General features: G+C 38.4%; 1 protein-coding gene across 1 annotated transcript in view; it reads left to right on the top strand.

Moving 5' to 3' along the window:
- Positions 1-11110, top strand: part of SHC3 (SHC adaptor protein 3) — a gene marked incomplete at its 3' end in the record, with an annotated part of 51805 nt that extends 40695 nt beyond the window's left edge. The window contains exons 7-12 of the mRNA XM_083884458.1: positions 1932-2058; positions 3092-3245; positions 4226-4322; positions 5234-5428; positions 7566-7861; positions 10982-11110. Of these exons, the coding sequence (XP_083740584.1) occupies positions 1932-2058; positions 3092-3245; positions 4226-4322; positions 5234-5428; positions 7566-7861; positions 10982-11110 (998 nt within the window). The remainder of the gene's footprint in view (positions 1-1931; positions 2059-3091; positions 3246-4225; positions 4323-5233; positions 5429-7565; positions 7862-10981) is intronic.
- Positions 11111-15170: the final 4060 nt, after the last annotated feature.

Genomic DNA, 15170 nt, shown 5'->3' with positions numbered 1-15170 from the left:
AGCAAGCTAAAGGGTGTCTATTTTCTGCTGTAACATTCAGAAGAAATCATCTCTGTGTGAGCCAAACCTTCTCATCCTTTTACAAGAAGCATATCTCCTACCTGCTGAAAGTCCATTCACGTATCCAAGGAAACAGGTTACTCATTATGTCACCTACTGAAACTACTTAATGACTCATGCTTCATTTTAACTCCAGAAAGGTTTAGCAGTGAGCGATGTTGCCTCTTTAAATTCACACTCTATAACTAGATTGCAAACATTTTAGCTTTGTTTGGCCTAACTACTTTTGGTCCACATTTCCAGAGAAAAATATGCACCTTCCACAGGGGCTGATTGTTCAGTGCTAGTAGCAGTGTTGCAGAGGGCATAGAAAAAGCAAATGCCTTACTGCTAGTCAGGGATGTCTGCCTCCATCTTTGGACACATGGGGTCCTGTTTTTGTCTGCTGAATCCACTTTCAACCTGCAGCTAGGGGCATCTTCCCTGGACAAGGCATTTCATCCTCCTGGTTGGCACAGCAGATGTTCTATGGTGAGAACACCACTATATCAGCTTGGCACTGTGGCTGGTGCCATCTCATGCTGAATGAGGTGCTGCTGCTGATGCTGAGGAAGAGACAGCAGACATTCTACACTTGCCCAACTACAGGTTTCTTGACCTTTATTCTGGCCCCTTCAGAAGTCTATCCAATATTTCAGCCTCTGAAAAAGTCACATCTAAACCTAATTAGTCTCCCTGTATTACTTCAACTAAATGTCATGACCAACCCTTATTTGTAGGACACTGACATCCGATACACTTCATTGCAGTGAGCTGGACACTGGGCGTGAATGAAAATGCAGTTTTTAAGCTGAAGAGTTTATATTTAGGTTATTAAAGCAGTCAGGGGTGAACAAATCAGTAACTTTGAACAAAAACCCACTTTCCCGTGGCAGGACTTGGAAAGGAACTAGTTGAAATCCAGTCCAGGCTATAGCCAGTAGACAATACGCTTGTCCAGTTCTGAGTATGGAAAATCGGCTTCTCTGCATATCACTGGGAGGTTAATTTAAATCTTTAGTTTCCACCTCTTAGTACCCATCTGTACTCCTGCAATGTTCAGTGAGCTCTTCACAAGTTCACCTCTTTGTGTTTTCACATATGATGAGACTTCCAATCCATTCTCTGATTTAAAACCAGGACAGATTGGGCTGCTCAGACAGCTGGGGAAGGTTTCTTGGTCTTCTACAGGAAGAGAGCTTGTGTTGCTAGCCTCCTCCTGTACTGCCTCTGTCACAGTGAGTTCCAAGAGGTTGCACATAGAGAAATGCTGGAGTTAATCAGGTTGCTGGCTCTGGTTGCTGCTTCCTCAGGAACCTCACAGTTTTGCTCGGAGTGTCTCCATGCAAACAAGCAGGAAAAGGTACCAACCTCCATATTCTTGGAATAAGATCAGGGCTCATTATCAAGAAAATATCTGTGAATACTGCTCCTCCCTCAGACTGTAATTTGGGAAAAGAGAGCAGGTTGTGAACTTGGGGTGATCAGACATAAAAGGGAAGTAATTAAATTGAGGAAAACAAGTAAAGCTCTTGTTGTCATTACCACCCATTAATATTTTTGTAATTTCAATTTAAAGCTTAGACTTCTTACATAACCTATTAAATTCAGATAAGAGGTGTTTTGTTTCGGGTTTTTTTTCTGTTTTTGGACTTGTTAAAATAGTGGAACAGATTTGTGACCTTGTCTATTGCAGTTACACATCAGTGCAATTTTATGTATCCTTTAAAGCGGTGATTGACTGAAATTCACTGTATCAGATTTGGGTTTTATTAAAACCTGCACATCACTAATCGGGCAACTAAGCTTGACATGTAGGTGTTTTGTCATAGGTCATTGCATCCCACCATGACATAAACAGTGATTAGCATGTGTCAATCTTTTTCATTTAGCTTGTCATATATTGGAATGCTGCGATGGTCTGGCCCAGGATGTCATCAGCACCATAGGGCAAGCATTCGAGCTTCGATTCAAACAGTACTTGCAATGCCCCTCTAAGACACCTACTTTCCCTGATAGGTGAGTGCAATTGCAGAAGACACCTAAAGGACCTTCTTTAGCTTTCAATTTACTTGATAGAATATGGACAATGTTGCTGGAGAGAGACAAGACTTGAATACTTAAAAAGATTTCTGCTGTATTAGCAAAACAGTGTTTACCTAACAAATATGAAAGCAGTCCAATTAAAAGAGCAGGCTAAATATGGATTTCATAATGATCATGTATTTTTTTGCTGTAGTTAGTAAGCAGAGTTGAATGGCCAAGAATGGTTGTTATTTGTGGCATTTCCTCATTACTGCCACAGCAGCTGTGTCAGTTTAGATGGTGCAGATCAGACTCCTGGGCTTCCAAAATGACTAATGGCGTTTCAGTATTTCTCATATTAGGGTGATGTTTCTAGGAATGCGATGTACTGCAGGGAGGTTTGAACTGCACTGATATCTGGAGGATACAAATTGTCTGCTTGTATATGTTCCGAAAGCTGAGATATAGCATTCTGTTTTCTTTGGAGACATGGATTGCAATGTGCTCACTAACATTACTAGAAACCCTAGTGAACTTCTACCCTCTGTAATCTCTTATATCAGAGTAAAAATAGGTATGTAGGGAATATAAAATGCAACTATCCTAATCTGGAAGCATGCTATATTCACATCTCTTGACTTTGTGAAGTTCTTGCAGAATTACATTGGTGATAGTGCAGTCATAACTAAAAACAAAGGTTCAGAGCCTAGTCAGTCAATCAAGTCATAATATTACAAGCGCTATTTTAAGGTTAGGTAAATTTTTAAATGCAGTTTATAATGGTCTTTAAAGCCAAGTTTAAACATGCTCAGCATAAAGAATTTGGTCCATTGCAAAGAGGTTTGTGTCAGTTTGTCTGAGCAGAGATCCATTGCATGATCCATCATTGCTTCCTGACTTACAGTGGTAGCTGAAGTGTCCATACAATATGCAGTAGTGATCCCCTGACAGGCAGCCATAACCTGCTGAAAGTATTTGTACGTGCTTTACAACCAAGAGGCAAAAGAAATCACTCTCTTCCTTACAGGATGCAGAGTTTTGAGGACCCATGGACGGAGGAAGATAACGAGGCATCAGAACATCACTATTACAACAACATCCCAAATAAAATACCTCCCCCTGGCGGATTCCTTGATGCCAGGCTCAAAACGAGGCTTCTCACTGCTGCAGACACAGCTGAGGTCAGTATAATTTCATTTCTACTCTCCTGCTGATTGATCCAAAATTTTTTGAAGACATAGTTTTACGGTGGATACCTTGGGACTGTCTGTAACACACGGCCCTTCCTGTGTGGCCATTGTCTGAATGGACACTGCAGATCGAGAGGGCAACGCATTAGACAGGTTCAGCACAAATTAAAGGAGGTGAAATCCTCATGGTATTAAAAGATTAACCAGGTTCAAGGAACCGAAATCCTCTGGAGACTGCTACTTTTGCAGAAACCGTTTGTGCTTCAGAGAGTATCAAATAGAGCACATTTACTGGGAATGATTTAATGCAGAGTCATTTAAACAATCTAGTGCTGTAATTGCTAACAGTTCATTATGTTAATGACTTGGCAGTGATTAGTATCCAGCCAGGTTCCTAAGTAAGTTTTCCACCTCATGTTGAATTAAGGTCAGCTTGAATATTTATATCAACACTCCTGTTGAAAGTTCAACTGCATTATCAATGTAGCCCCTTTAACAGTGTTTGCAGATGCAGCACAACTATGCTTAAATCCAGAGGGGTCCTGTCTGTAGCCAACATCCTCCCCTCAGTGCCCAAGTGCATCCCCTGGTACCAATGTGAATCTCTCAGCTCATGCTATGAAGAGTGCTGGGGCTGTCTTCTGGTCCCATGTGTGTTTGTGTGGAACACTTTTCCCAGTAACAGGTTGTCAAGACCTGCTATGTGAATACAAACTAAAGAAATGATGCATCATTTGGTGTCATGGGGGCCACTAAAAGCAGAAGGCAGGGAAGAACACATGAAGGTCACTGGTAATATCTTACTCTTACAGGAATGTATTTGCGATATATATATTCTGACATTATGATTAATTGGAAATGAAGAGTGAGGGTACACAAGATACGTCCAAGGAAACTGACAGAGCCACTTGTAATATGTCTGAGAGTTTTAAAGACAACTGAAAAATTCTTTGCACATGTGTCCATTCTAGTCTGCATCAGGAATGGGAGGAAAGCAAATTTATTATCAGAGCCATCACTTGGGAGAAAACTTCAGTGAAGATTGGCATCAAGGGCCTGTTAAACAAGGTGAGTTTTGCTGCTTTCAGCTGTGCAGGTGGTCTTGAAGGGCAAAGCATGCAAAATTCTGATGCCTCAAAATCTTAAGACAATGAACTAAACTTGTTGATACGTTCCCTTTGTCCTAGTTTTAGTTTAGTTGATACTAGTGAAAAGCATTTGATAATTACCTCTGGATAAATTATTAATGCACACCTTCATGAAATATATTTTCTGCAGAGCGGTTCATAAATAGAATTACCCAGACTTTCAGCTTTTTAACTTTCTGTATCTTAAAACCTCATGATATTTAAGGGTCTGCTGCATGATCTGTTCTGAAAATCTGACCCATTAGGGTATGCAAACTAGAATTCTCCAATGAAAAGCCTAAAGTGAGAAGTTTAATTTGAAATATGAAGCAATACTCTCTACTCAACAAATAGCAAATAGTGCATAATGTTCCTTTCGTTGTCTTTGAATTTCAAGTAATTTCAAAACACATATAAAATTTTACCCCATCCAGCTTTATGTGATTACTGTGTTTCTAGAGACACTTTTGTTCAAATGCCAGAATATATTCTCTATCATTAATCTGCACACATCTAAGGATTTTATACCTTTTCTTCCTCTCATAACTCCTCAACAGAATATAATTTTTTGAATTTTACAATCTTTTTTTACAAAGATTTCCTTTCCTCCTGGGAAATAGCCCCACCATACCCTCATTGGAATGCAGTTCTGAATGCATTAATGAATGCTTTTTCTACTATTGCAATATTGACTTTGCATCTCCCATACCAGGGAAATTTTAAACCTGTGCTGATGTGGTCTGATGGTAATTAGTCAACACCGTTCTGTTGATTAAAAAAAAAAAAAAAAAAAAAAAAAAAAAAAAAAAAAAAAGAAAAGAAAAGAAAAGTAAAAGGTCCTGAATATTCTAGGATCTCTGGATATTTGTAGTATGCCAGAAGAGAAATCAGAAGTAGCACCAACAGCAGAGCTGCCAATATATGTTAACACCCAGCACATAAATAGAGAAGATCTATTGGCACTTCAGGCAGATGCTGAAAGTACCGTCAGTGGAACAGCAGAGGATGCTGAAGCAACCAGCCCAGGAAAGGATCTGTTTGACATGAGTAAGTTCCCTTCCTATTCACTTCCTTTCTAACAAGTGACCAAACATGTTTATGCATTAGTTCTGTATTAAATATATATATGTGTGTGTATATATGTATATATATATTCTAAATTTAGTTCCTGGTGTAATTATGGTGAATTTTCAAATCCATCATGGTTTCTTATTGGACTGAACTAAAATAAGGGTGGCTGAAAACTTGGAGCTAGTTTATATAATATCTGAGTTAAGGTTAGTTGCAGTCCATGTTATCCTTAACATCTCAGGCAATTATGTCAGAAGAAAAATTAATCAGGAAGCTTGCCATACAGGAGAGTCAAGGAGGGCGAAGGTATGGATGGGAGGAGAATTGTCTTCAGCCTCACCTGTGAGTATGTTACAAGGAAGCCAATGCATATATGAAAAGCTTTGTGCCACAAGGAATCTAGTGTGGAAATTAAAGTACCAAGTTACCACTTAATCTGGGTAGGCCTACTGTCCTGTCTGATCCAGCTTGGAAGGCAGCTTTTCCTAGATCAGAATCATCACCATAGCTGCAAAACCACACTTAAGCATCAGCCGTAGTTTGGTAATAGTGCTACTAATACACATTGTTTTCAGCCTTGAGAAGATATGTAAACTGAAGAAATAGTGAAAGCATTTGCTGCACAGAAAATTTTCTTGAGATTTTTTACTCTTCCTACCTCAAATAAATTGCTTATGCATGCTTTATTTAATTCAGTTCATATAATTAGGAGGCAGTGAGACAAAGCAGTTGGTGCCTACAAATTATTTGTAAAATAAAGTATCTACATTTCTGCTATCTTAGTACAGAAAAAAACCCCAACACTTTCCTGGCATGTTTTTGTTGAGATATGGCTCTATTTCCATAGTTTAGTGACATATTCCGTTGAAAGAAAGGAGCAGGGAAGAAAGTTGGGAGAGTGCATATAAACCTCAAATGAGAAAAATGTGCTGTTTGAAATCAGGGATGTTAACTCTTATCAACCATTGGAACATCAGAGAAAAGTAGTATTTGAAAATGTGTCAATTAGCCCTAAGTTAGTGGTTTGTTGAGCTAAACATGTGCTGGATTTTGCGCAGACTGCATTATAGTGAAGATATTTATAAACTACTTTTAATAACTGGCTGAAGTATCAATAAGCTGTGACAGCACAATGTTTTTCCTATTTCTTTGACCTAAACTGGCCTCTCTGTGGCCCCATGCAAACAGGGCTTTGTACTCCTCACATCTGAACAATCTATTTAGAGCTAGTGTATCACTTCACTGTGCCGCTCTCCAGATGTCCTTGTGTAAGCCTAGGGGCACAGAACAACATTTTTTTTTATATGTATTGGTGGGCCAGATGAAGGTCTTGCAAGAGTAAATAGCTTCCAAGAGGTCAGTACAACATATAGCGAAGCACTCTATTACTTAATTGCTATTTCTGTAAGACCGTTGGGATTTGTAATGACAGTTCTTTCCACTAAACTCTACAATTGCATTGACTTCAGGACTTAGCTGAGGTTTAAAAGATGCTTCCTCAAGGCTGATTTTAGCTAGGCAAATTTTGTTAAATGTGTTAACCTGTGTCTGTTTTGCAAGGTTCTCTTCCTAGATGGAGGCTAGGAGTAGGCTGGGTGGTGAGAGTCAATGTTCCCCACTAGACATAGCCTTGGGCTGGAGGAGACTCAGTAATGGATAATTTTTAAATGAATAAGTTGTTTGAACAGAGACCAGATATGAGTATAATGATATTAGGTACTCCTATTATGCAATTTATTTGAAATTAAACTGTCTGACATACCTAGAAAGACTGAAAGAGAGATTTGCCTGATACAAGATTGTATAAATAGAGCTGTTGACAATAGCCACTACTGAAATAAACCTGTACCTTTCAAAAGATCCTGCCAAGGTTCAGTCTGATTTTTGTCAGTATCATTCTGTGCATAACATACATTTTAAACACATTAGATTCCTCAGTCTTAATATATTATGTAAACCAGTAAGTCTATCAGTATATATTCCCTCATTTCTTCATAAAGGGAAGTGTCTGTAATACAAAATAAATCCAGTTTAAAATAACCAGAATATCATGATTTTGCTACATGATTTACCTGTGAATGATCCTGCTCTTGTTTCATATTTCCATAACCAGAACCATTTGAAGATGCTCTCAAGAATCAAACATCTGAGGCTGTATTGAAGAAATCCACCTCCATGGGATGCACCAGTCCTTCTTTATCCAGAGTAGCTGTCCAGACTGAAGCTGAAGAGCTGAGTACAGAGCCATGGTACCAAGGAGAGATGAGCAGGAAAGAAGCAGAACAGCTATTAAAGAAATGTGGAGATTTCCTCGTGAGGAAGAGTACCACAAATCCTGGGTCCTATGTGCTGACAGGCATGCACAAAGGACAAGCCAAGCATCTTCTTTTGGTGGATCCAGAAGGAACTGTAAGCACTGACTCCTCACTAATAGATGAGGTTTCTGACTCTACTAATTTTCTCTAAATGCCTTTAATCTTCTTTACAGCTTATTTGCACCTTATCATAAGCAGCACCTCATATCTCTGATGTGCCATCACATCTCTAATTCTCTCCCTGATGCCCAGCAGAAGACTTAGCACATGATTTCTGCACACATTGCAGGGAGTCTTAGGGACTCAATTCCCAAGCAAGTTCACACTTTGACCAGTGCTGTGCAGTCTTGGTCAAAAGTGCAGCGAAGCAGTATTCTTGCTAAAGAAATGAGATTTGGCTAGCCTCCATGCTGGCAATTTCCGCTTGGCATCTCTGTTACCTGGATATGGACCAGGCCCTCTGTGTTTTCCTGCATGTCTGCCCAGGAGGGAATTGGGGTAAGCCTGTTCCATCTCTTAAATCTGTGCAAAGACTCCCTCAGCTGATAAAGGCACCTTCCCCACGGCAGGATGGAGGGGACAAGGGAGGTCTAGTTTTCTGTAGCTGTCCTGCCCTGCTTCTGTGGAGGCATGAACTCTTCAGAGAGGTTGAAATCATTGTCATGAATTTTATTCTTGGCTCCTGGTAGCTGCAAGTAGGCAACTCGTTTTCCTCTATAAAAGACAACTTTAGATAACCAGCCCCAAGGTAAGCAAGAAACTCCCATAAAGGAGTTGTCCTGTTGGCATTCGAGCTGAAAAAGCTGTGGCAGAATTATGACCTGCAGACTGCGTATTGCAGCAGTGAGGAGCGCCCATGATACTTGTTGCAATTAATTACATTTGCCACATGAGGCCAGTCAAAGAATGGTTTTGCACTTTTGAGGTGCCAGCTACCTAGTCCTGGGTTTGCTGGGTACACCAGCCCAGGGGAGTGGCTCTGCACCTCTTGAGGACCAGCCTCCTTTGCTAAACTTTGCCAACAGTTTTGTGACTCCTGCAACAAGGTAGCCTAATTCTCTTTTCTGCATAAACCTACAAATAACTGTTACAGGCTACTGCAAAGGAAACACTGTTGTGTGACCTGGCAAGTGAGGGAATGCTGTGTCCCACCGAGAGCTCTCAGCAGTGCTGACTGGCATGGAATACTCAGGTCCTGTGACCTGATGATTTCCAGGGTATTTTCTTCTTGTACAGGTTGGAGCGTCCCTCCCCGCCCCCCATCTCTGCTGTGCTGCCTCTAGGGCATCCCTAATTTGCTGACGTCCTTGGTTAGGGACCTGCTTGTTATCTGCAGCCATCCCTTCCCTCAGCCGGCTTGTATCTTCATGGCCCCAGTGGCTTTGAGGTGCCTTGCTCAGAAAGCATTGTTCCGGAACAATGACTTCCTGCAACTGTACTTAGGTACAGGCAGCACAGCTATGAGATCCTGACAGTTTCCAAGCAGCCCTATTTGCAACTTGTCAAAGTGGACAATCGTCAATAAAATGCCAGTGTGTGGCCAACCACGACGGTGTGCCATGGCTTGCATTTTGTCCTGCAGAGTCTCTGTGGGATTGTTTTTGAAGGCTGATTCACACAAATGTTGCCTGAAAATTAATTTTGCACACAGTACCCCGTGACATGTAGCGGGTCTTAAGGGTGTGTTCTCAGACCAGAGTTAGCTGTCCAGTTGCTACTGCTCTCATCCAGCTAACAAAAAATTTTAAAAAGGAAAAAGAGATCTCTTGTTCAGATAATGTCTACTTAAAATGGAGGACTGCAGGATTTTTCTAGATTTAGAATTAGGCCTCTAGTGATGGTAGAGTGTCTAACTTATGGTAAGAACCTGTCAGAATACAGATAAGTAAAGTTAGTTCTTTTTTAAAGATACTTTTTTCATTTTGAAAATATAGTTTTATTTTAGAAAAAAGTGACATTTCAAGGCAAAATGCTTCAGAAATTGAGAGAGCTTTTTGGTTTCCTTCAGTGACATAACTACATGTAGACTAACCAGAAAGCATCATATGCCGTATTAATTTCCTTGGTTGTTTTTTTTGTTTGTTTGTTTTGTTTTGGTTTGTTTTTGTTTTTGTTTTTGTTTTGTTTTGTTTTTTACCCTATGACATACTGTGGTAAGCTTCTAGCAAATTTTACAGAACTTAATGGTGAAACTGAATTATTTCAGGAGAGGTGTCCACCACAGCTTAAGATGACTTTTGAAAATTTTAACACATTTTGTTCTCTCTTCCTGAGGATAGTTCAAGGAAAGCAGATGACATTTCTTACTCAGAACAGTGCTCACAGGAGTTTGCTTGAGGCAGTGTAGAGCCAGCCCAATAAAAGTTTTAGTGCAATGTGATGTTTGCTTGAAGTGGATCTGTAGCAGCTGTATGTCTAACTTATTTGAAATACAGGAAGGAAATATTTTGTAAACATGTGGCTAAATAATTAAAGATTGCTTTGTAATACAGATTAGGTTTTGGGTTCTGATAATTTTGATTGTTTTATCTGGCAATATCAGTTTTATCCTATCAAATGTGAAATATTGTATACCAGCAGGATGCTGCTACAGACAGCTGGTATTTGGGCTAGAAAAATTATTCTTTCTGCCCTGAAGTGTTTCAGTTCCAAAGGCACAGGGGACTATTACGCACCATAGGGCAAATCAAAGTTAAGCACATATTGTAGCTGGATTTCCTTCTAGGAAGTGAATTTTTGAGTAGCGGAAGAAAAAGGTCTTTAGAAAAGCACAGAAAATGCTGAGGTGCACAAAGAAGCTGGTTTCTGATATATCTGACACGATAGCTCTTTCTAATTAAAAGGGTGAAAACACCTCAAAGAAGTAGGTGGTCCTTTGAAGAAGAAAAATTAATCTAAAAATCTGACTTACAGTGTAACAAAGTCATGAACAGAAGTTTTCACGCAGATTTTCAAGACCTATTCAGAAAGAGTAATACAAGTAGGTTGGCCCCTGGAATTGCGTGCAAAGTATCTATTTGGTGAAAATAAGGAGGAGTGAGAGAGAAAACAGAAGCCACACTGGATAAGCACCAATTTTCCACCAATTATGATGGAAGAGGGATCAGTTTCTAAAATATTATTATGTCATTTTATTCTTAGGCAATTTTAGTGTGAAGTTAAGGGGGAAAGTACCTTACTCTTTAATCTATCTTCTTGCATCCTTTTTTTGAAGGTTCGTACAAAAGATCGTGTCTTTGACAGCATAAGTCATCTCATCAACTATCACCTTGAGAATAATTTGCCTATAGTTTCTTCAGTGAGTGAACTCTGCCTGCAACAGCCTGCTGAAAGAAAACACTGACTCCAGATAACTCTTTTAGTTATTGCAACTTGCAAGCTATAACTGGTAGAAATTGCAGATATGAAAAGGAAATGCACATTTAAAAAAACCTTCATATTCACATACATTTCACAAGTATGTTTTATTTAAGTTTAAGAAGCCCCATTTCATATGGTACACTTGAATATTTTCAATGCTTTATGTGACATGAAATCACAGCAAAAGTCTTTCTTAAAAGTAATTTCAACAAAATTGTTCAGATTCTCTAATGTGAATATTGATAGTGTATATACACATTATATATAAAAATACAGTATATATTTATATTTTTCAAGTCAGTCTGTTGACAGTATAAAACTATCTTCTGTGCCATGTGTTTTTACCAAAAGAAAAATGATGTGTGATTGTTCAGATAAAAAAAATAGAACTCAGCATTCTCAATTTCTTGAGAAATTTAATACTACAAATCTTATTTCTGATTTTACCTAAGAAGCACAACTATGGGGATTACAGATGGATTATGCTAGTTAACCATGGAAGGAATATGAATTCAGTAACTAGTATTCCAACTCAGAAATTTAGCATAAAATGTTTTTTAAAAGCATTATTCAGTGTCACTGATATCAAAAGGATTTTATCTTTCTGACATCAAGTTTGAATTCTTATATGATGCTATTCAAAACATTTGTATCTTACTTTAGCAAAGATTTGATGTGATCTCTATGTGTATGAGGTGTGTACTTTGATTTTTCTAATGATATTGTAACAGTGTATTGTAACTTCAATTTATTAATTTCAGTGCTAAGGTAATTTATAAGTAGTTCTCTGCTTATGTTGAAGATCTAGGTGTCCTAGAACTAACAGTCTCAAATGAGATGTTGCATACTGATTAGACAAGTTCAAATAACTTGTGTTTCATAGGCCTAGTACAAGATGTACATTACTCTTCAAAGACATATCTGAAAAATCTTTTCTTCTTATAAGCAGTGAAAACTATCTGAACTCAGTGGTCAGTTTTGCAAATAATGTCACTTGCATTTACTTGCCAAAGCAAAACTTCATTTTGGCCTTCAGCGAGTGACAGGTATTGTCACTTAGTATCTAAATACCAACTTTAAAAAATATACATACAATAAAGACACATTTCTGGCAGAAATGCCCTTGACTTTTGGTACTGGGAAATGCTTTAAGGGATGTTTGTACTGTTCACATTCAAGCATTATATAAAGTTATTTTCCCATTCTATGAATCTTATTATGAGTCAAATTCAATAGACACAGTTCTTGTAAATGCAATGCTTGTGCCAGGGTCAAGATTTAGCCTTCAGCAATCCAAGGTCTTCTCTAGCACCAGTGTCTCAAATCAAATCTTCAAACTTGATTCATAAAAACTCAGCAGGGTAAGTGTAGGTTAAGTACCTCCCTACCCTGCAGTATACTTGAAGTTACATTTGGTTCTAAGAATTTGCTAAGTTTAAAAATCTATCAAACTATAATCAAACTGACTGAAGAATTCACTTAGAATATATTCAGGCAGGACTATCATGTTAAAATTCTGAAATAGCTTTCTTGTACCTTCTGCTTTTAAATATGGTGAAGTTGCAACTTGAAAGTTTGACTTTGAGTAATCTCAAAACTGAAAATTGAGACACCTAAGACTAACCATGTAACCTGTGCCTATGTAAAAATACACTTGATTCTGTAATTAGGACATCCAGAGGCCAAATTAAGACATTAGTGAACCAAATGCTTGTGATTAATTTTACTAAAGATAGTTATTAGATATTTCTAGGTCTGAATGAGAGCTGAGAGCAAAGGAGAGCAATTAAATGCTGAATTCAACCCAAATCAGTATGGCACTGACTTTAGTGGAATTCTTAAAATTTTGTTTTACTATATTGGGAGTGGCAAGGAAATGGGAACAGACCTTACATCCCAAAGTAGTATCCACCAAAATTTGTTTATTTGAGAGTCTCAAAAAATGACTTTATTTATCCATACCTCACCATATTCCAGTTTAAATTATCTCAGCTGCCATTTTTCATATATAATGCTTGTTATTCCATGCTCTAACCTTCCTGTAGCCATGTTCTGGAAAGTTTCCACTGTGATATCACCACCTATAAGAAAAGGTGTCTTTTTGCCTTTGAATATTGCATATCATTTTAGTAAAAGTCTGCTGCATAACCTTCTTAGGTGTCTTCAAAAACCCCACATGCTTCCTATGTCCATTTTGGATTCCTAAATATCCTGGAAAATGTGGTAAGATTTGGGTGTACAAATTAAAGGCACTAAACATACGCTGAAATAATTTTTTTATTTTTTTTACCACTGTCCTAGCAGTGGCTTTAATAACTTAGCAGCCACTTAGCTGCATGTTTAGGAAATTAAAGCTAGTGTCAAGGAGACACAAAATGAAACTGCTTGACAGAAATACTGAATTTCCCAGACTATATTTCCCAAACTGTGCCTCCAGGGAAATGTAGCTATTTTTGAGCTGCTCTGTCAGCACAGCCAATTTGCTCAGCTCAGCATATCCACTGATGATGCAAAGGTTACATACATCTTGTCTAGATGCAATGTTATCTGAGATGCCAATAAATGCCATTGCACTGTGACAGTGCCCTGTTGACACGATGGGCCAGTAGATCCTGTCTGGCCACACGTGAGGACACAGAGACTTTTCTACATCATTGGGAGCCACGCAGTCTCAAAACGGAACAGAAAGGAGAAGCATGTGTACCACTTAGTACTCCTTTTGTGGATCCTGCACTCTTTTTCTATCCCAGTCACTCTAGTGGATTTGGCTTTCCCCTTTATGAAAAGGGCAAATAAACTGTAAAGCTACTTGGATAGCAGTTCCAAACCAGTTGTCATTAGGCCAATTTTAAACTGATTTCAATGAGAACTAATTGAACCTGCTAGAGCGGCTGGGCTCAGTTCTATGCAGAGCCAACACTGCCACCAATTCAAGAGACATAAAAGTAATAAAGTAGATTTAAATGCTGAGAAGTTAGCTGAACACCTAACAACTGACAGCATAATAATGAAAATCTTTTAATGTTCACCTTTGGTTTGAAGTCTCTCACCTTTTTTATTGTCTTTTTATGCAATCTCAAGGACTAGACATTTGTGGTAATTCAGCACCATGACTTCAAGAAGTGGGGTTTTACTGAAAGAAAAAAAATTCTAGACTCCATCGAAATCACTGAGATTAGTTGATGTGATAGTATCTTTTGATGTTTTTCCAATCAAGAACTCAGAATTGGGACTCTAAATATCCTGCAAGAGTGTCTACATTAATTTTGAGTCCTATCTGATTAATGGTTTTGATTTCAGTTGTGTTGCAACTATAGGAACTACTGACAATGAAAACATATTCAATGCCTTTAAAAAAAGAACATTTTTATGTGAACCAGATGATTTTGATTGATTTTATTGCAGATATAGACTAATTATTAAGTTAATAAAATTCATCCAATGTTGCTGGCAGTGATAGGCTGGACATCTAGGTACAATAATGTTCTCATACTTTCAATTATTTCAGATGCTTTAGAAGCAATGAAACCTGAAAATATGCTTTGAAAACTAAATTACTCTCTGACAAATGGGAGTTTGCTCAGAGTGAGGAGTTGTAGCTTTCCTTCCCTTAGTGCAAGAAGAGAATGTTCAAACTAACCATCCCTGGCTGGTCAGCATATGAGAAGATGCAATTTCCATGGCTTAATGCCTGCCTTTTTGCCCAGTAAAACAGATGTTTCACTTTATTTCCTGCAGGGTTCACAATAGGAGGTAACACTGGTTCTGCCAAAATCTGTCTGCCAGACATTCAATAAAAGCTTGAACAAAGGTCCTGGGACCAAGACTCCAGTGGAAAGTGTGCACTGTCACTGGAACAAAATGTTTAACAGTCTGGTAAACATTGCCTGCCAGCACTAAATGTTCTATAGCCTGTATTTATACTTTTTTCACATTGTGGAATAAATACTCACATTTCTTATCACCCTGGTCCCCAGGCATCATGTGCAGTAAGATGAGGAGAATTAAAAAAAAAAAAAAAATCTACTAGTGTTGCTGCTGCT

Source organism: Zosterops lateralis (genome assembly GCF_965231275.1).
Source record: "Zosterops lateralis genome assembly, chromosome: Z".
NCBI lineage: Eukaryota > Metazoa > Chordata > Aves > Passeriformes > Zosteropidae > Zosterops > Zosterops lateralis.
This window is presented reverse-complemented; position numbering and strand designations above follow the sequence as displayed.